The 19,574-nt window shown below is 41.2% G+C and overlaps 2 protein-coding genes across 2 annotated transcripts; one reads left to right on the top strand and one right to left on the bottom strand.

Moving 5' to 3' along the window:
- The first annotated feature begins 3,386 nt into the window (after positions 1–3,386).
- LOC117270488 (proteasome subunit alpha type-6) lies at positions 3,387–12,396 on the top strand. The gene is made up of 7 exons (XM_033648122.2): positions 3,387–3,567; positions 4,525–4,619; positions 7,772–7,853; positions 9,401–9,556; positions 9,669–9,847; positions 10,021–10,115; positions 12,189–12,396. Exons 1-7 carry the CDS (start codon positions 3,492–3,494, stop codon positions 12,244–12,246), a joined length of 741 nt encoding a protein of 246 aa, XP_033504013.1. The 5' UTR covers positions 3,387–3,491; the 3' UTR covers positions 12,247–12,396.
- Positions 12,397–16,408: 4,012 nt separating this feature from the next.
- Positions 16,409–18,696, bottom strand: nfkbiaa (nuclear factor of kappa light polypeptide gene enhancer in B-cells inhibitor, alpha a). The gene is made up of 6 exons (XM_033648049.2): positions 18,405–18,696; positions 17,768–17,873; positions 17,469–17,676; positions 17,280–17,368; positions 16,922–17,182; positions 16,409–16,832 (listed from the first exon to the last, which is right to left on the bottom strand). The coding sequence occupies exons 1-6, from the start codon at positions 18,635–18,637 to the stop codon at positions 16,803–16,805; spliced, it is 927 nt and encodes a 308-aa protein (XP_033503940.2). The 5' UTR covers positions 18,638–18,696; the 3' UTR covers positions 16,409–16,802.
- Between the last annotated feature and the right edge of the window lie 878 nt (positions 18,697–19,574).

The following is a 19,574-nucleotide window of genomic DNA, read 5'->3' as shown; positions in this document are numbered from 1 at the left end:
AGCTAACTTGTTTGTCCATTGTTTGGTCTGTGACGTAATAGGTCAACAGGAAAAAGGTCCAATACTAACAAGCTGAAAGGAGGCATATCTCCACCTATCGTAGAGGAGTCAATAAATGGATTCCCCTCCCGTGCTTGTATACTGGGACAAGGACAGTAGTCCAGTTAAATGGCCTGGTCGAGTTGTAACTGTAGCTCCACTTCACTGCATGTAAACGTACTGAATGTCTGATGAAGAGGTAGGTAAAGATAGAAAGATAAACACCTCAAACCACATTATTGATCAAGATAGCATATTAACAGATGTGTCAGTGTGTGTGTGTAAAAGGGAAGTATGTACAAGACGCAGCAGCACTTGTACGACACACTGTACATTTGACACTTTGCAGATTTGAGGCAGTAGTTTGTGGTGATTTTGTACTGAATTGCATTATACTGTAAGGTGCCATATTGAGTCACCAGCTCCCTGACGCAGTAAAAGTTAAATATTACAAGATTTACGGAGGCAGTGTGGGCCTTCTCCACAGCAGATATTTTGTCTTGTCATAGTAGGGAAGCACAGGTGTGACCTAATGACATTAATGACAGTAATGATGGCACTTTTTAGTGCAAGTGTTCCAGTAAGCTGTGTCTGTGAGGGCTTTTTGTAATGGGAGGCATTTTAAAAGCACACATGTAAATAATGAAATGAATCCTTGGCTCCAGGTTCTGTGCACGCTGGCTCACTGGGACACTGGAGTATAGATCAGAGCCATAATCGGTCAAAATGTCAGCCCATGTCTTTCCTTATTCCACACTGGATATTAATTTGTGCATTATTGTATACAATATCTACTATATATTCATATTTTGCAGTTTTTACAAGCTATTGACACACTGTTTCATACTGACAGGACATGAAAAATTATTTTGCTTTTCACTGACCTCACTGCCTTGAAATTGCAAAATCTGTATCTTTTTTTCCCTTTAAAGGTCCCATATTGTAAAAAGTCAGATTTTCATGTTTTTTTTATTATTATATAGCAGGTGTAGGTGCTATATAAATACTGTGAAAGTATCAAAACCTTTAATCCATAGAGAAGTGCACACAGTCCGTATTCTGAAACTGTGCCTTTAGAAGAGCCGTCAGGACTTCTGTGATGTCACAACTATACTATATAAAAGAGGAAATGAAGAAACTGGCGCTAAAATGGAGCGTTTCAGACAGAGGGTGCATACAGGTATATTTAGGCAGACAGTGAGTGTGTTTACATGGACAGTTTAATTCCCTTTTCATTCGTAATGAAAGTTCATTCCTATTATTCCAATGCGATTGAAAATTCAATCCGATGTAAGGGGCTGGAATATTCCGTTTCTAATTCCAAATTAAAGAATTTCTTGCACTTGTGTACACTCATTCCTTTTTAAGTTCATTCTGGTCTTTCTGCGCATGCTCATTTTCTTGCGCGATGACGTACATAGAGGGAATCGCCTTGTTGTTTACAAATACTTCCGGGTAGAAAACCAGCAGAGTTTAGCTATATATGTATCTATATATCACATTTTTCACGTCACTATATCACCGTTTAGACTAATCTGATGTTTGTAAAGTCTATAAACACAATGATTGAACAAACATTACTATTTCTGTGTGCACGTTTTGTAATTAACAACATGGTTATCGTAGATTAGCTGGGCTAACCATTAGCTGTTAGCCGTTAGCGGTGTCTGTAATAACTCAGTAACTCAATAAACGGTCTGTGAAAAAAATATTTTTTCCAGCGGATATCTTAGTTACAACATGATTGAGCTAACTGGAGTAGTTTCATGTCGTATCCGACAACGGGAGGCTTTTAACAGATGACGTCCTGATGTTAGCTTTGCTGCTGCTGTTAGCTGTCCCTGTCAGCTGCAGCCACTGATGCTTTCTAGACATCGTGATTTCCTAAAACTGAATAAATACCACACATAGCAACACAAAACTGCTTTGCTTGTTCTATCATGTATATATATACAGTACAGGCCAAAAGTTTGGACACACCTTCTCATTCAATGCGTTTTCTTTATTTTCATGACTATTTACATTGTAGATTCTCACTGAAGGCATCAAAACTATGAATGAACACATGTGGAGTTATGTACTTAACAAAAAAAGGTGAAATAACTGAAAACATGTTTTATATTCTAGTTTCTTCAAAATAGCCACCCTTTGCTCTGATTACTGCTTTGCACACTCTTGGCATTCTCTCCATGAGCTTCAAGAGGTAGGTCTTCTACCTCCCTTCTCCTCCTCAACAGATGAAGCATTAGCAGAACAAGGTTGTTGTCGTACTGCTGCTTCAGAAATATAAGCAAAACAAGCCCGAAAAAGGCACTAAAAACGGCGTCGTCAAGCATCTTGTTATCCGGAGCGAGGACTACAGTGTTTTCTTCCGGTACATCCGCCCCACCCCCTATCCAATCAGAAACCTTCCCTGCCCCAAACCTTGCGTGGACCCGAATAAACATGATTAAAAGCCGATTAAACTGATCTCCCTCATTCAGAATGAATATTGTGTGTGAGGACAATAAAGTGTTTTTTTTTAAACATGAGAGCATGTAGACGTGTTCTTGTAGAAAACCGAAATACAAGTATGAAGCTGAATATGAGCAGACTATGGGACCTTTAAATACTTTTTTCCGTCTCTTCTCATGACCTTTATAACAAACTGGACTGAAATTGATGAAGATGACCTTATATGTTTGGGGTCAGTTACTCCACAGAGAGGTATAACTAAGGCCTTTTTAAACATATTATTGTAATTATTATTACAAATATATTCAAGTGTAAATATCATGTTTTTAACTTTTATTCAAGCAGATAAAAAGCAATCTCTTTTTCAGTGGTGACCGGGCCAAGAAGTCAGCAAACTTACAGTTGAGTGAACGTCGATTACATACATCGAATGAAATATGAAACCACAGCCTAAATTAAAAAAAAGTTTACTTTGAAGCTGGTCGAGGTACAGCTCATTTAAATTACTTTATTTACTGCTCGGTAGATAAACTCGTAAAATTGTCTGCACTAATTTGTGGCATAAATGTTTTGTCAGAACAAATGTCCTCTGTTACTTTAATGTTTTTATGGGAGGGAGTGGGGACAAAATTCAAAATATTGAGGGGGAAGTGCCCCCTGCGTCCACCCTGATATCGACACCTGTGCCTGTAGATTTCCTTCTCAAATGCAGTGTACATATAAAGCAGCTTAAATTAGAATTACTCAAGCAAATGCAAGTACCTATAATTCATTCCTCACTTTAATACCTGAGAATGTTCACTCTACCAAAAACCATTCAGATTTTATCTCATGAAGATCCAGCATGGGAGTGTATCACCATGGAAACGACGCAGGCCGCACACCGGATGTAGTTTGGATCCCATTAGTTCAATTTCCGGGTGAAAATATTGTGCATGAAGTAAAGTCTGCCTGCAGATTCATTTGGACGAACTTTTCATCCAACTTAACTTTGTAAAATGTCCCGAGGCTCCAGTGCAGGGTTTGATCGACACATCACCATCTTCTCTCCCGAGGGGAGGCTCTACCAAGTCGGTCAGTATCCGGTTCTGTTCGGACAAAAGCCGGCTCGGATGCTAACCTGTGTGCTAGCTAGCTAAATGCTCTGTCATGGTTCGTTTAGCTTCGCTTCTAGCTGAGAAATAAAACCCAGCCAAAGCGAAAGTAGTGTGATATAATACGATGAAAGTCACACTTGAGTTGTGCTAGTTGTTATTTCATGTCTAATTTGCTTCAATCAAACAAAAAGCGCGAGTAACAGTAGCTAGCCGGCTAGCAGGCTAGTTAGCATGTTTAGCATTACAGTAAAGCAAGCTGATTCATTGCTCAAAGTGTTAACATGCTACAGAGACAGATGTTTCGGTTCTTTAACTTCAGTTTAATATTTCTTTGTATATTAAATAAACTTAATCATGAGCGCATTTTGTCTCAGTGATAGCTGTGTATTATTATTTTCTTATTCGGCAGCCATTAGTTGGACTTAAAGGAAAATACCACCCAAAATATCAACAACAAACATGTTTGTACAGTTTGCAGTTCAGTTACATGCCGTAAAATGGATTCTGTCTTCTAACTGAAGTTGAACTTAACATGAGCAGGACTTTGTTGGTGTTGTCTGATCAACAACAGACAGGACACACATCTTAAAAGGTGCTTTACAAACAGTAAATAACTAAACAAATCTTTGTAAATGTGCTGAAATACAGCTGATGTTTCCTTATTTGCAGCCATAAAGTACCTTGTAATTGATGCAACATCTCAAACAAAACTCACACAGTTATTCAGTGGCAGCTGGTCAATCAGTTGACATCTGATAACAGTCCTTGTCTTGTTGCCTTAGGTTTCCTGCTGATGGAAACAGCTGTTTGTGTCCATTCAGTCTGCTGTTCAAAAGCATCAAGTGTTGTGTTTTTGTTTTGTTCCCTAATGTCCTTGCTGTTGTCAGCTGAACACGTTCACTCAAAGACGCCCTCCTCTCTTGCTTATTTGCAGAATATGCTTTCAAGGCCATAAACCAAGGAGGACTCACATCAGTAGCGGTCAGGGGGAAGGACTGTGCAGTTGTTGTAACACAGAAAAAAGTACCGGTGAGTTGATGTCAGGTCTCTGTGTTCACACACTGAGAGTGAGCATTATAAACTCACTCTGCACATTTCCATGCACAGTTAAGGCAAGCTATAGTTAAAGCTCGACTAGGCCATTTAATTGGAATACTGTCCTTGTCCCACTATACAAGCATGGGAGGGAAATAGGTGGAGATTTGCCCCCTTTCAGCTTGTTCGTATTGGACATTTCCGGTTATCCTCTTACGTCACAGATCAAACAAATGACAAACATGTTAGCTATGGTTAGCTAGCAGCTAACTGGTATCATGGTGGACAACTTAATGCTACTGGACTTCCAGGTCAAAGCCCGGGGCTGAAACTGTGGAGCATGCTCAGAGCGCCTCGGCCAGTTTGGGTCTGATTGACTGTATACATGCAGGAGTCACATTATCTGGGTGTGTTAGTCTGACTTTGAGAAATTTGATTTAGTATGATTACAGTCTAACTAACGTGTTTACATGGATTTTAAAAGTTCGGTTTTAGTAGGTCTAACGATGTCATGTAAACGTAGTGACTTTGTGGAATGCAAGGTGAATCCACCTGCACTGACAACTCTTAGTATGGATGATGGCACATATGGTGGGAGTGGGACTGAGAGATTGATGCATACAAAGCTCTTTACTTAAAAATTATACTATTTTTGTGGTAACTTGATATGGTTCATACATTTGTTAGTGAATAAATGTACACCCTGTGACCAAATTCAATTTGGAATTGTCTGTCATAGCAAAATGCATTACACTGCACCTCAGTGTCTCTACAGGAGAATCTTCATCTGCTGGTAAAATACTTCCCATTTTAGAGTTTTATCTATCATGCTTTAAAAAGACATGAATTATTTCGTTGAAAAATATTTAAATATTTACAGATGCACATCATGTTTTTAGATCTCAGAGTGGTGACTTAAAGGGACAGTTCAGTCCAAAACCAAAAATGCATATTTTCCCTCTTACCTGTAGTGCTGTTCAAAAGTGTAGATTGTTTTGGTGTGAATTGCAGAGTGCTGGAGATTTCGGATAAATACACCCACCAAGCGTATAAGTGCACAGAAGGAAGTGTGCATCTACTCATGGATGAGAGGCTTGTGACAGCTCAAGATGTAAACATTAAAGGGGCAAAAAGCGAAATCGTTTCATCGCTAGGTTTGCTGTTGTGCACTGCCTGTAGACCAAAACAAAGTGTGTCATGAGCCACACCTCCCTCTACCTCTGCTCTCCAGCCCCACCCCCCACTCGCCTCGTCTAAACTTAGTTTAGCAGTTAGGGATGTCTTTCACTCACTCTCGGTCTCTGCTGTGTTTAGCTATTCCCCTGCCTACTTCAATGATGATGGTACCTGTAATAAATGTAATATATTTGCTGAGATGGAGGCGAGGCTCAGTGACTCGAAGAGCTGGTAGAAGCGCTCCATAGCTGTAAGTTACTCCAGTAGCCGGTGGCAGCTGACTCGGCTCGAGCCATCGCCGGATCCCGGCTAGTGCTAACACCGGGAGCTAATGCTAACGTTCCTACTCTTCTCCGTGAGTGAGAGCGATGTTTTAGCCTGGCTACATTTTACAATGCTAATTGCAAATAATTGCTGGGCTGCCGGGCTACTCACCTAACACTGACCCATTGCTGGGACTGAGCCGCTAATAACTCAAGCTCCGGACATTAACCCATGCTACGATTGTAACATTAAATTTAATTGAATGGACATAGCAACATGTGCCTAACGTTACTGTAACACTAATTAAAACAGACATTTGACTTTATGTTGTTACTTAACGTTACCTGTCCAGGAGAGGAAGAGCTAGCTCCGAGTCAGATTGTAGCCCCTTTAGCTCTCGCAGTGCTCTCCACCTTGGAAATGCAAGGCCAATGTTAATCCGAGTTCTGTCCCTTTCTATATCCGACAACTTCTTCGCCAACAACCGTTGTTTCTTTAGAGGTAATGTCGGATCCTGGTCGTCTTCAGGTGAATGTTTCGTTCCGCTCTCCGCCATTTCGCTTCAAAAATACGTGCTGCCATTGTTCACTGGCTGTAGCCTTTTACAGGGAGGGAGGGCCAAGGGCTCTGAGAGGAGGTAGGAAGCAGCGATTCACATGAACGTACATGAACGCGTAGCTGTACCGGCTTGTAAACAAGGGGCTGGAGATCAACACAGAGAGAGGGTGTGTGACGTCATGCTGTACTCCAGATGAAATTACACCTCTAGTTCTTCACATAGCGATTTTTTTAATTCCCTCAATCTAGAAATGATGAATTTCGCTTATTGCCCCTTTAGTGATGTCCTCCTCAGCTGAGCTGTAACGTTAGCTAGCTCAGTGGTGCTAGGTGAGTTAGCAGTAGATGCACGCTTCCTTCTATGTGGTGGAACAGTTAGTCAGTGTAGTTCGGGAAGAGAGAAAATAGTTCCTACATAAAACTGCTCACAATGAGGTCTGTGGATTATCTTGAGTAACAGGGTCATGATTTCTGTAAAGAGACATTGCGTTGGAGTTTATCAAATGTATTTTTTTGGCGCTTTGAGCACCACAAGCCGAGTGCCATCTAGTTCCATTACATTAGAGAGAAGGCAGACACCTCTACAGCTGATAACTCCAACACTCAGCAACTCACACCAAAACAATCTAGACTGATAAACAGCACTACAGGTAAGAGTAAAAATATGTATGTTTGATTTGGGGGTGCACTGTCCCTTTACATTGTGTCATGCTCGAACCAGCAGTCTAGACTGTTGTTTTCAACTTACAGTGTACAGGTTTTATTATATGACTAAAAAAAAAGGATGAACTTGAAGCATTTATGAAGTTTAAACCAGCAAATATTTGGTAAAATACTTAAATGTTTTATTCATTAAGTTTCCATCTGCATAGTTTCGTATTGGCAGGAGACATCATTGCATTTATACTCTTGATTATTTTTCCAAATGCATCTTTGGATGCAGCCACAGAGAACGACGGGATAATTACAGCCTCCTGTCTCGTGACGTTTTTTACCCATTTCACTGCTTTCCGATCAGACAAATACCCGAGGCACGTATTAATCTTAAATGTAATAAATCTTTGGGGTGCAGTGATGACATAAAAAGAAGAGACCACTGACCTCAAACCACATTCATTTTCTATTAAACTCTTTCTTCTTTGAAACAGGACAAGCTCCTGGATGCTGCCACAGTGACCCACCTTTTCAGAATAACAGATAATATTGGATGTGTAATGTCTGGGATGACGGGTAAGACACAGTTTAATTATGTTGGCACAAACAGTTAGCACCATCTGTTGTTAATCATGAGGGTTTATTGTTTTCAGATTTATAAAAACAGTATCTTTCAATATCTTTGTTTATGTTAAATATGGAACAAACTGTATATAAAAACCTGGGTGAAAATTAGATTTTTGGGGGATTATTTAGCACGAATAATCTGTTTGTTTGTTGTTGTTTTTTTCTATATAGGGAGCATATTCAGTCAGGTGTTTTCATCTTCTCTCATTTTTCTCCTCACTTTCTATTACTGGAAAGATTTTGGAGTTTTGTCCGTAAACGTTTGGTGGTCTGTGTTTTCTTGCAGCAGGAAACACAGTAGTACTGGAACAAATAAAACATCTGTGTGAAACCCAGTTAAAACCCAAAATACCCTTTTTTTTAAAAATCCCAACAGTATTTTCAGTAAAAATTGAAAGTGATGAGTCTGAATGGATGATCTGACATCTCTGTTCTCAGTCACAGCGTTTACTGTCACTGATGGTTCCTCTTTCCTAACAAGCAGCTCTCTGTGGACTTCATGTAAACATTCCATCAGCGATTGGAAGTGTCATTATTACCCTTTTTTCCACCAAAACGTGTGCAGGCTTCTCATCTGCAGTAGACGAGTGTGCCTTTCTGTTTTTGTAGTTAGCGAGATAACTTCAGGGTTAACTCTGGGTTTTCAGTACAAAGCTGGTTCTGTTTTTACCTGGATAAATCACCATGGTAACTTGTGCTGAACAGTTAACCTGCTTCAAAGCAGTCTCAGGTAAAGAAGAGGAGCCTGTCTATTGATATAGGTCAGTATTTAAAGTCAGTCATTTTATTGTTTCAGGGCTCTATTTCCACAGGTTTTAAGGGTGCTTTCACACCTACCTGTTTGGTTCGGTTGAGTCAAACTCAAGTTCATTTGCCCCCTCAGAGCAGTTCGTTTGGGCAGGTGTGAACACAGCAATCACACACAGGTGCACACCAAAACAACCAGACCGAGACCTTCTTGAAGAGGTGGTCTCAGTCCGGTTACAAACGAACTCTGGTGCAGTTGGTGAGAACGTTCTGACCTGGATGTGAAGCAACTGCAGTCACATGACACATTGTTTGGGTTAAACATGAGCATGTTACAGTCCTGGAGGATTAATAATGTGCACCTCCTCCTGTACTGCCTTAATATGCACATTCAGCACATCCAATGCATCAAAACATTGTTTTCTAGTTGGAGCCGCGCCTCGTTTTCAAACTGTATGGTTTGACTAAAATGAACAATGACAGCAATATAGTCCACGATGAGCAGCGCTAAAATCAACCTGCGTAGTTGTCCCTCCATTGTGACATTAGAAAGTGTCACATTTATCTTGCAAGTGTACTCTTCTTCAACGTTTGCTTTACTTCCTGGATTTTTCCCACATGGAAATTCTGACCAATCAAGAGCAGCTTTCTCACACCAATTCAGTCATTTAAATAAGCACATTAAATAAGTGAATGTTGACGTGTTCAGGACTCAAAACTCAAAGGTTTGGACTGATCTCCTCTTCCAGCTGACAGCAGGTCTCAAGTCCAGCGAGCTCGCTACGAGGCGGCCAACTGGCAGTACAAGTACGGTTATGAGATTCCAGTGGACATGCTGTGTAAGAGAATTGCTGACATCTCACAAGTCTACACGCAGAACGCTGAGATGCGACCACTGGGCTGTTGTGAGTATATTTAATTATATACTACAGTCATTTTTTTGGCTTTAGACTCATCTTAAGGCATAAAACACTGAAGCCAAATGGTCACTGTCACCGTCCTCTCTGATGCCTGCAGGTATGATCGTGATCGGTATAGATGAGGAGCACGGCCCCCAGGTGTACAAATGTGACCCAGCGGGTTACTACTGCGGCTTCAAGGCCACCGCAGCTGGAGTGAAGCAGACAGAAGCCACCAGCTTCCTGGAGAAGAAAGTGAAAAAGAAACTGGACTGGACCTTTGAACAAACTGTCGAGGTACAAACTCTGTAGGCTGATGTAACACAGGTCGCTAAAGGAGGAACGTGAATGTGAAAGTCACCTGATAGGTGGTTTCCAGCTGTGTGGCCTCTGATTTTATTACCATTACTAAATGTCAGGTAGATTATTATTATATCATAAATCTGATCTCTGATATGTTCTCCCCTCAGACGGCGATCTCGTGTTTGTCAACTGTTCTCTCCATCGACTTCAAACCCTCTGAGCTCGAGGTGGGCGTTGTCACAACGCAGGACCCCAAGTTCAGGTAAAATAAGAACAATATGTTTTGGTAGTTTGGTTAATATCACTTTTATTGTAAAATGAGAGCTGCAGTCGACCAAAATAATTTCTCGTATCTTTGGTATCTTATTTAAAGTGAAAGCTTTTTCTGAAAGTTTGGTTTCACTTTAATCATCAGTCAGTAATTACTCAGAAGCTCCAGGATGTTGAGATGTTGCAATCACAACTGTCAATCCCTGTGAATTCTGTGCAGCCTTGCAAATTTGTCCAATTATTACAGACTTTGCAGCAAATTTTAGTGTTTAAAACTAGAGCACTTGGAGAGCGCAGACCTCCGCCAAGCAGCTCGGATTTCACGTCATTTTATTATTTTATCCACCAAAATTTTATCATCTGTTCCTTGTCCCATTATCAACCTTTCCTGAAAATTTTATCAAAATCCGTTCAGAACTTTTTGAGTTATTTTGCAGACAAACAGACTCAGATTCAGATTCAGAGTTAAATTTATTGTCCCACAAAGAGGGAAATTTGTCTTGGGTTCTCCACCCATGCTTCAGCCATGAAAAATACAACATACAACAGGGTTCATGAACACATCAAGATTATACTCCAAACATAACAATAACGAAACAAAACAAAGGAGAGCTACTTCTTAACACCCATGCTAATGTTTTTAGCACAAGCCTATATTAATTTATATTGTATAAATTAGCCTAGCAGCTAGCAGAGCTTTCCTCCTCTCATATTAAGCCAGGGACAACAGCAACATTTAACAAAGGTAACGTTACAAAATTCAGCTTCATTACAACTCACAAGGTTCACTGACAAAACAACTGTCTTATACTAAACACGTTTTCCAAACAAATACAACATGCTAACATTATTAGCGCCAGCCTATGGCTTTATTGTCTTCACAGTTTATTGTTTCTTATCTGTGAAATTAAAGTAAACAAAAGATTTGTTTCCACTGAGGGAAATGGTTTCAGCTTACAGAAATATGCAGGAGGTCTGTGAATTGATGCTCCAACAGCGACGTAAGTTCTGCAGAATTCTGACAGGATCACGGCCATTTCCAAGCAGCAGGTGTTTGTTTGTGTTAACTGGTGACTCAGCTGACTGTGTCGTGGTTGCGGACGGCAGCTATTGAAAACGGACTGATTTAGCTGAAAGTCACCAGTTAACACTCAATAAACAGAAACACGGGTGGTGTCTGATGTTACCGCCGCACCAAGGACATGATCAAAGCCTCTCATGTAACAATGAAACAGAAGCAGGATTCATGGTTTTTGAACTAACCTGTTATATCATCAAGCTCTGAACTATGCTAGCTACTGTAGCAGGCCAACAACACACCCTGCCTGCAGGCACAGTTGAGATATAATATTAGTTTGCATGGTGTATTAATTATGACCCAGACCTCATGCAGAGCGGTCTTGTGTCCTTGTCTGTGGCTGGAGAGGATTTCCTTCTCCATTTGTCCGTGTTTTCTTCCATTTTTCATCATGAGCTGGTGATTTTGTTTTGTGTATTTGAAGTTGTGTACGTGACCACAGATAACGTACTTGTCAGCATGTAGTGACTTGTGTGCTTGTAGTTTCTCATCGGTGTAAACGCTACGTATCTCCACAAATGCGTGTAAATATCTGGCCACCAATGTCTTCTACACACTCACAAAAGTCATAGTCGGTTTGTTGAGGCAGCATCAGGCCCACTGTCAAAGAGTAAAGCTGACCCTGGCCATCAAAAACACCCAGAGGGAATTTTTTCAAATTTAGCGCAAACGTCCAGATGTACTAAAGGCTCAGTTTTGAAGCTACAGCTAAAGCACATGTATCATATGAAACTAGAGGACCTGAGGCATAAAGACATGTACTCAAAATGTTGTTTTTTATATATATATATATGGCAGAGAAAAGCATCAAATACTCAAATGTATCAGTCTAGAACCAGCTCATGTTCTGCTTTAAAAATAGTATCTTTAATTTTCTGGCAGTCAGGGAACTTGGTTATCGTTGAACTGCTGTAGTTGGAGGTTAAAGTAGATTTTTTTTTTTTGGACATGAGAGTCATCGTCCACCTTTCTGTTTTCTGTCTGCAGGATGCTGACAGAGAGCGAAGTGGACGTCCACCTGGTGTCCCTGGCAGAGCGGGACTGAGCGAGCAGAGAGGCGTCACCTGTTGGATTAAGTTAGAGCATGATGGGATCTGCAGTTCCCAGATGGAGGCTGGTGTTATCTTTGTTTGCTGTACATTTACCCCACTGTTTCATTCAACAATAAAAAAAAAAAGTTTTTCGAGTAAAATAACCATCGCTGTTGTACCTGTTTCTTATTGATCCTGAAGATTTAACCTGCACGTGGAGCTGTGTGTGTGTGTTTAATTTACACTCTATAAATATGCACTGAAGCTTCTAACCTCTCAGTCATGTAAACAGAAAGTTGTTTTCTGTCAGTGGAGTTTAGCAGCAGTGGAAACGTTTATGGGAACGTGAGCGTGTGCAGAGCTCTACCTCTGAGCTTCCTGTTGTGGCTCTGAATGCACTAAATCACATGACACACCGCGGTGCTGCACAGAGGTGATTCTACTACACGCTGATGTACGCCTGATTTGACCTCATTCTCTCAATATTTAAGCTTCTTTTTTTTTAGATGCACATGTAGCATGTCAGAAATAGATTGCTTCGACTCACCGGATACATCATACAAGTAGTTTCTCTTTGCAAAGGGAAAATTTGTTCCCCCGATACATAACGATACATCAGCTGTGTGTCAGCGTTTGGTCCGGCGAAACATTTAAAAGCTTCGTCATCAACATATGATCAGAAGTGATGATTAGTCCTCAGAACAGTTCCCATCAGTCTTCTTCCCCTAAAGTCTCTCTGTGTCTTTATGGAGCTGTAACAGAATCAGAAATACACATAAATGTGCTCTGCATGCCTCTGCTCTGGTGATAGCCACGGCTGGAGACTTTGTGTTTACAGGTTGTACATATGTCTGTACATCTGTCCCATTCTTGTAAACATGATGAACTGGTTAGATTTGGTGATCAAAGGTCAGAGGTCACTGGCCTTGCATGCATTCTCATGAATGCGGAAGCACAAGAATTTGTTTTCAAATTTGGCACAAACGTCCAGTTGGATTAAAGGTGGAGTGAGTTAGATTTTAATGATCAAAGGTCAAAGTCACTGTGACCTTGTCCATCTCATTTTGGTATCACAACAGCTTAAGAGTGCCTTGATGGAATTTTTTTTTAAATTTTGGCACAAATTTTCACTTTGTCTGACGAATGAACTGATTAAATAGTGGTGGTCACAGGTGAAAGGTTAAGGTCACTGTTACCTCGTGTGTTTCATTCTTGTGAACGTGATATCTCAGGAACACCTTGAGGATTTTTCTTTTCAAATTTGTCACAAACGTCCAGCTGGACTAAGGGACAAATATTTTAGATTTTAGTGATCACAGGTGAAAGCTCAAGGTCACCTTTACCTCGTCTGTCTCATTCTCATTAACGTGATATCTCAAGAACACCTTGAGGAATTTTTTTCAAATGGGCACAAACGTCCACTTGGACTCAGAGATGATCTGGTTGGATTTAGTGATCAAAGGTCTCTGTGGCCTTGCATGCATCTCATTCTCATGAATGCCATGTCTCAGAAAAACCTTGAAGGAATTGTTTGGCACAAACGACTCAGGGATGAGCAAATTAAATTTTAGTGATCAAAGGTCAAAGTCACTGTAACCTCATCTGTCTCATTCTCATGAATGTTAATATCTCAGGAACACCTTGAGAAAGTTTTTTTTTTTTTTAATTTGGCACAAACGTCTAGTTGAACTGATCAGAATATGGTGGTCAAAGGTCACTGTGACCTCACAAAACATGTTTTTTGCCATAACTCAAGAATTCATTCATGAGTGACAAAACTTCACACACAAAAAAAGAAGTTATGTCATTTTTATCAAAAGGTCAAAGGTCAGCTTGACTGTGACATCATCATGTTTTAAGGTCATATCTCGGGAAGAGAAGGGGAGACATTTGGTCAGATACTGAAACCTGAAACTCTGCTGATTGTATAGATCTTCTGTACTGCTGGGGGAGGATCTGTGTGAAGCTGTCAGTGCAACTTGACTGGATCGTGGCGGCAAACAACCATGAGGTGGTAATTCTAGTTCATCTCAAATGCAGCGATAATACTCAGGATTGTACTTCAGTTATTTAAAGTCTTTGTCTCTTATGTAATTTCCATCGTCCTCAATGTCAGTGCTCCTGTGACCTGGCTCCTTTGGTGTGAGGTGGTTATAAAACTGCTGCCCTTTTTCTCATCTTAATGTTCGATAAAATCAAACTTTAAATATTATTGCACATTCTGAGTCCTGTCTGATATAAACACTGAAGTTCAATGGCGTAAACACTGTCAACAACCAATAGCTGTGCTCTCTGCAGCACCAAACAGGAAGCTAGTCGACAGTAATCACTGAGAAACTGGTGCTTTCCGCACCTCAAAATTTCACACAATCTTAAAGTATGGCTTCCTAACGTCTTTTATTTTCTGCCCTACAGCTGTACGATGACGTAAAGTGGTGTTTAATTTGTATCTGATCCACCAACCGGCTCTTATCTTATGGTGGAAAATTTACACCAAACTCCCTTTAAGAAATACGACATTTTAACAATTCCTTACATGTCTGCAAAAACACATAACTCCAGAAACACCCAGATAAAAGGCGTCATATGTCGATAGTGTTCCTGTCAATTTTGCATCAATATAATCCATAAAGATAAACTGTATTTGAAACAAACTTTACATTTTGCATTTTTTTTTTTGCTTATACCAGTGTGTATCGGCTTATTTTTGGTAGAAAACTTCATTTTTGATACAGCTCACCACCAAGTTTTTACACAAATACAGCTTATTTTTATGGATTAAATTGATGGTGAATTGACCAGAACACTGTCGACACGTGACGCCTTTTATCTGGTGTTTGTAGAGTTATGTGTTTCTGCAGACATGTAAGGAATTGTTAAAATGTCATATTTCTTAAAGGGAGTTTGGTGTAAATTTTCCACCATAAGATAAGAGCCGGTTGGTGGATCAGATACAAATTAAACACCACTTTACGTCATTGTACAGCTGTAGGGCAGAAAATAAAAGACGTTAGGAAGCCATACTTTAAGATTGTGTGAAATTTTGAGGTGCGGAAAGCACCAGTTTCTCAGTGATTACTGTCGACTAGCTTCCTGTGTTCTGATCAATCTGGCATCAATATAATCTATAAAGATAAACTGTATTTGTGTACAAACTTTACATTTTGCATTTTTTGGCTTAATTCAATGTGTTACCAGCACTTTTTGTAGTGAGAAATCTTTGTTTTTGAAACACTTCACCACCCAGTTTTTAAACAAATAGAGTTTATATTTATGGATTATATTGATGCCGAATTGATCTGAATACCGTCGACATATGACGCCTTTTATCTGGTGTTTGTAGAGTTATGTGTTTCTGCAGACATGTAAGGAATTGTTAAAATGTCATATTTTGTAAGGGGAGTTTGGTGTAGCATTTTCCACCAGGAGCAGGATGGGAAAAGGTATTTTGATTTAAAAGGAATTAAATTTAAATCATGTACATAGTGAGCCTCAGTCAGTGCAACATCTTGTGACTTAAAGCTCAAAGCGTCTATAGACGTGAGAAGGTGTCAGACTTTAGTCTTGAAAGTCTGCTGGTGTATGATAACAACCTTGTCCTTGGAAAACCCCTCAGTCTGTACAGATCTACAAACCGGTTAATGTTTACAGTCATGACGACAATTACAGGCTACACGCTGCCATTAAACCTAATCAGGAACATTTTCTGAGCAGCAGATACGTGCTGGCTCCAGGTTGACTTCATACTGGGAAAAAAAAATCCTCATCAGCTGACAGGGAAATCTTGTACTTCCCAAACTCCAACGTTTCCTGGTCACTGTGACACAGCAGTTGGTCTCATCTGTCTGTGGCTCATTTCCCGTTTCACTTAAAGACATTTCCTCCTCAAACGAAAAAAAATTCCTCGGTATTTCTAGTCCCCAGCTTCTAGAGTAGGGTGGAATATTTAAGTACATTATGTTCCCCTTATGCCGCCCGGGGACTTTCAACGCGGTGACTCAGAGACCTGGTGACCTCGCCCCGACAAGGAAATCCCAGACTGTTCCAAGTGTGATCATTTTTGTCTGTGTGTCATTCACAAGTCTGGGCTATGACTCCACTCCTCGTCACTTTGTGTAAAGTGAGAACTGACGATTGTTTTACAACGTGGAAAAGAAACTCAAACACACAAAGCTCTTTATGTTCATAAACTTCTTTTTATTCTCAAGGTTTTTTTGTTAATAGTGTTTAAATTCACACAGCGTATGTACAGGTACAAAAATAATATCTCTGTATTTACAATATATTACATGTCTTTGTCTCATATATACACATCAATATATATTTATACAGTATATAGAAGGACTATATGTGTGGAGGTCGTGGTCTTCTTTGGTGTTTGGTGCAGATCTTTCTGTGATCTGGACCGGGCTCGACCCGACCGGACGCCATCTTCATTCATGTTTTCGGACCAGCACCTGTGGACTTGGACCTGGACGGGGGACTGACGTGTCCCTCACTATGGGGGGGGCCGAGGCTGGGCGACCCAGTAGCAGCTTTCATTCACACCAATCAGAGTGGACGCTTCTGTTTACTTTCCGAACTTTATGTCGTCGTACAGCTGTAGGACAGAGGAGACAGGACGTTAGGACGCTGTACTTTAAGATGAGATGAGATTTTCAGGTGATATCGACTGATTCAATAACTTACTTCGTCTCCCGATGAGTCCAGATCCTCCATGTCGCTCTCGTCTGATTCGCTGTCGGGCAGCTCCCGCAGCTCCTGCGCCGTCTTCTCGTACAGCTGGCAGCGGATCTCTTCGTTCTGGCGCCCGTAGGTGAGGTGGTACGGCGTGAAGCCGCCATAGTTCAAGCAGTTGACGTCGGCGCCAAGTTCTAAGAGGCGACGCACCAGCGTGGGGTTCTGGAGGTCTACGGCCAGATGGAGTGACGTCCGACCGCTGCACTGCTCCTGTGGGCAACAAGGTAAAGAAACTGTTAAGCTCCTGAAGTTTTCTTTGAGACATCACTTTCCAAAACTGTCTACCTTTTGAGGTAACGACACCTACCTGTGCATTGATGTCAGCACCGAGGCGAACAAGGCTTTCAACCAATGAGATGTAGCCATTAATGGACGCCAAGTGGAGACAGTTGTGTCCTGTGAGGAGGAAATGAGGAACAGATCAGTCAAACAGATTCAAGAGCTGCTTCAGTGAAACATAAAGTGTGTTTGAGGGTTTAAGGTTGTTGTAACTCACCGCTGTAGTTGGGGAAGGACACCATGGAGGTGATGTGCTGCTGGCTGTTCTGCGTGATGACGCCAAAGCAGGCGAGGGAGCCCCTCTTGCAGGCGATGTGGAGAGCCGTGTTGCCGCTGTCGTCGGCAAGACGTGGGTCACAGCCGGCCTTCAGGAGTCTCTCTACTAACTGGGGCTGCTCTGTGATCACTGCGAGGTGGAGGGCAGTCTGGAGAGGACACATTTATAGGATTATTATCTTGGATTTAAGAGGAATATATGTGTGTGAGATGAGGTTTGTGTTTGAGTTCGGGTCTCACCTGTCTCTGGTGGTTCTGTACGTTGAGGAAGGGGTGATTGTGAGACAGTTTGATCATCTGGAAGGCATGATCAGTGGCTTCATGAATGATGGCCAAGTGGAGAAGCCTGTGTGCAGAGGAGGGGGAGAGAAAAAGAAACAGAGGTTAGTTAAAATAGTGCTTTTCAAAAAAAGAAAAAAAAAACTACGCATGGAGGAAGTGGTTCCAGCCAGATGAGAAAGAACAAAGCCTGAGCAGTGGAGCGTTTCGCAAGAATGGAGTTTTGTCGGGTTATTTCCACCAGTTGTGGCTTGACACATCTGATGCTTTATCAGTTCCTGGCATCGGGCCAGGGACTTTCCTGAACGCGCAGAGCGGACTTTAGCACCGCCCAGACTGCGCTCTCAGCCAAAGTACACACGCACGGCACTGAGCACGCGCTTTGCTGCACACACACACTTTAAAAGGCCTCTTGTTTTCGTGCAACTTTCGACAATTTTCATGCGTCATTTTGCAGCTTTTCACATCGTTTCATTGCATCTGATTCAAAGTCTAGACTCTGTGTCTGAGCGCAAAACTCCAACTTCATTTTACGCACCAGGAAGAAATGTGCAAATGCGCCACTGCTTTGTTAATAATGTCCAAAAATTCAACTTACGTGTCACCGTCTTCAGTCACTGCAGATCTCCAGGGCTCGTATTCCTGTGTGAGCTCCTCGCTTATGTTCAAAGTCATTTCCTCGATCTCGCTCACCAGCTCGTCCTCCTTCAGAGAATCCAGGCCGCTGTCAAAACGGTCCTCCTGGCACGGCAACATTTTCCCGTGTTTGGGCTCCATGTTGTCGAAGTTATAATCCATTACGTTGTGGTTAGACACTCTGTGCACGTCCATGTCTGTTGTCACTGCGAGCTCCGTCTCTCTCAAAGGTCAGGGCAGAGTAGCGCAGCTGAGGGAGGCGCACTCCTTTTTGTGCGCTCGGCGGGCGGAGCCTCGGTGGGGATTTCCAGCTGACTTATCTTAGAAAATGCAAAGGGAAATCACACCGAGCCTGTGCTTTTGTGAGAAAAATCCCCCCCAAAGACACTCAGAATGAAAACTTGTAGTTTCCTATTAGGCACCTATTTTCACCTGTGATGTCGGTTCCAGGGGACAGGACTCCATCTGTGTCAATGGAGACATGATGGGCATGAATGAAAGGAGACAGCCCCTGACAGAGCTGCAAGAATTCCCTTCTGCACTGGGGAAATTATCTCAACTGGCTAACCAAAGTAGCTTTACTTTTTAGAGATATTTTCCATTTGGGCCTAATTGGCTAAATTTAAATCTATGTAAAAATAAAAAAGACAAGTTTCCAAAAGTTCAGCATGTACACTGAAAATGGTCCACACCTACACTGATAACCACACTGTGTTATCATGTAACTGCTCTGAGCTCTGTGGCTGTCAGAGCCATTTATATATTTTAGCTTCATCGTCTCCTACACATGGAGATAACACCAAATGTGAGGAATATGTATTATTTAACTGAAATGATCAGTGCTTTTTATTGCTGACAAAAAAAAAACTTGCAACATTTCACTTAATTTGAGCTTCTGTTTTGGCAAAAATAAAACTTAAGTCAGGCTAAAACTACATTTATATACATGCATGTCTCTGCATTTGTGTGTTTTTAAAATATTTATTTAAAATTCTGTTAATCATTTGCATTTGCTGTCACAATCTAACACTAATCAGATTCTGTTATAAAATAAAAAAGTTTGTGTGATCTGCATATTAGTGGAATTTGCATGGGTGCAGATTTCAGGTGGGCACAGGGGGCTGCTCACTAT

Source organism: Epinephelus lanceolatus, chromosome 13, assembly GCF_041903045.1.
Source record: "Epinephelus lanceolatus isolate andai-2023 chromosome 13, ASM4190304v1, whole genome shotgun sequence".
Taxonomy (NCBI): Eukaryota; Metazoa; Chordata; class Actinopteri; order Perciformes; family Serranidae; genus Epinephelus; species Epinephelus lanceolatus.
This window is presented reverse-complemented; position numbering and strand designations above follow the sequence as displayed.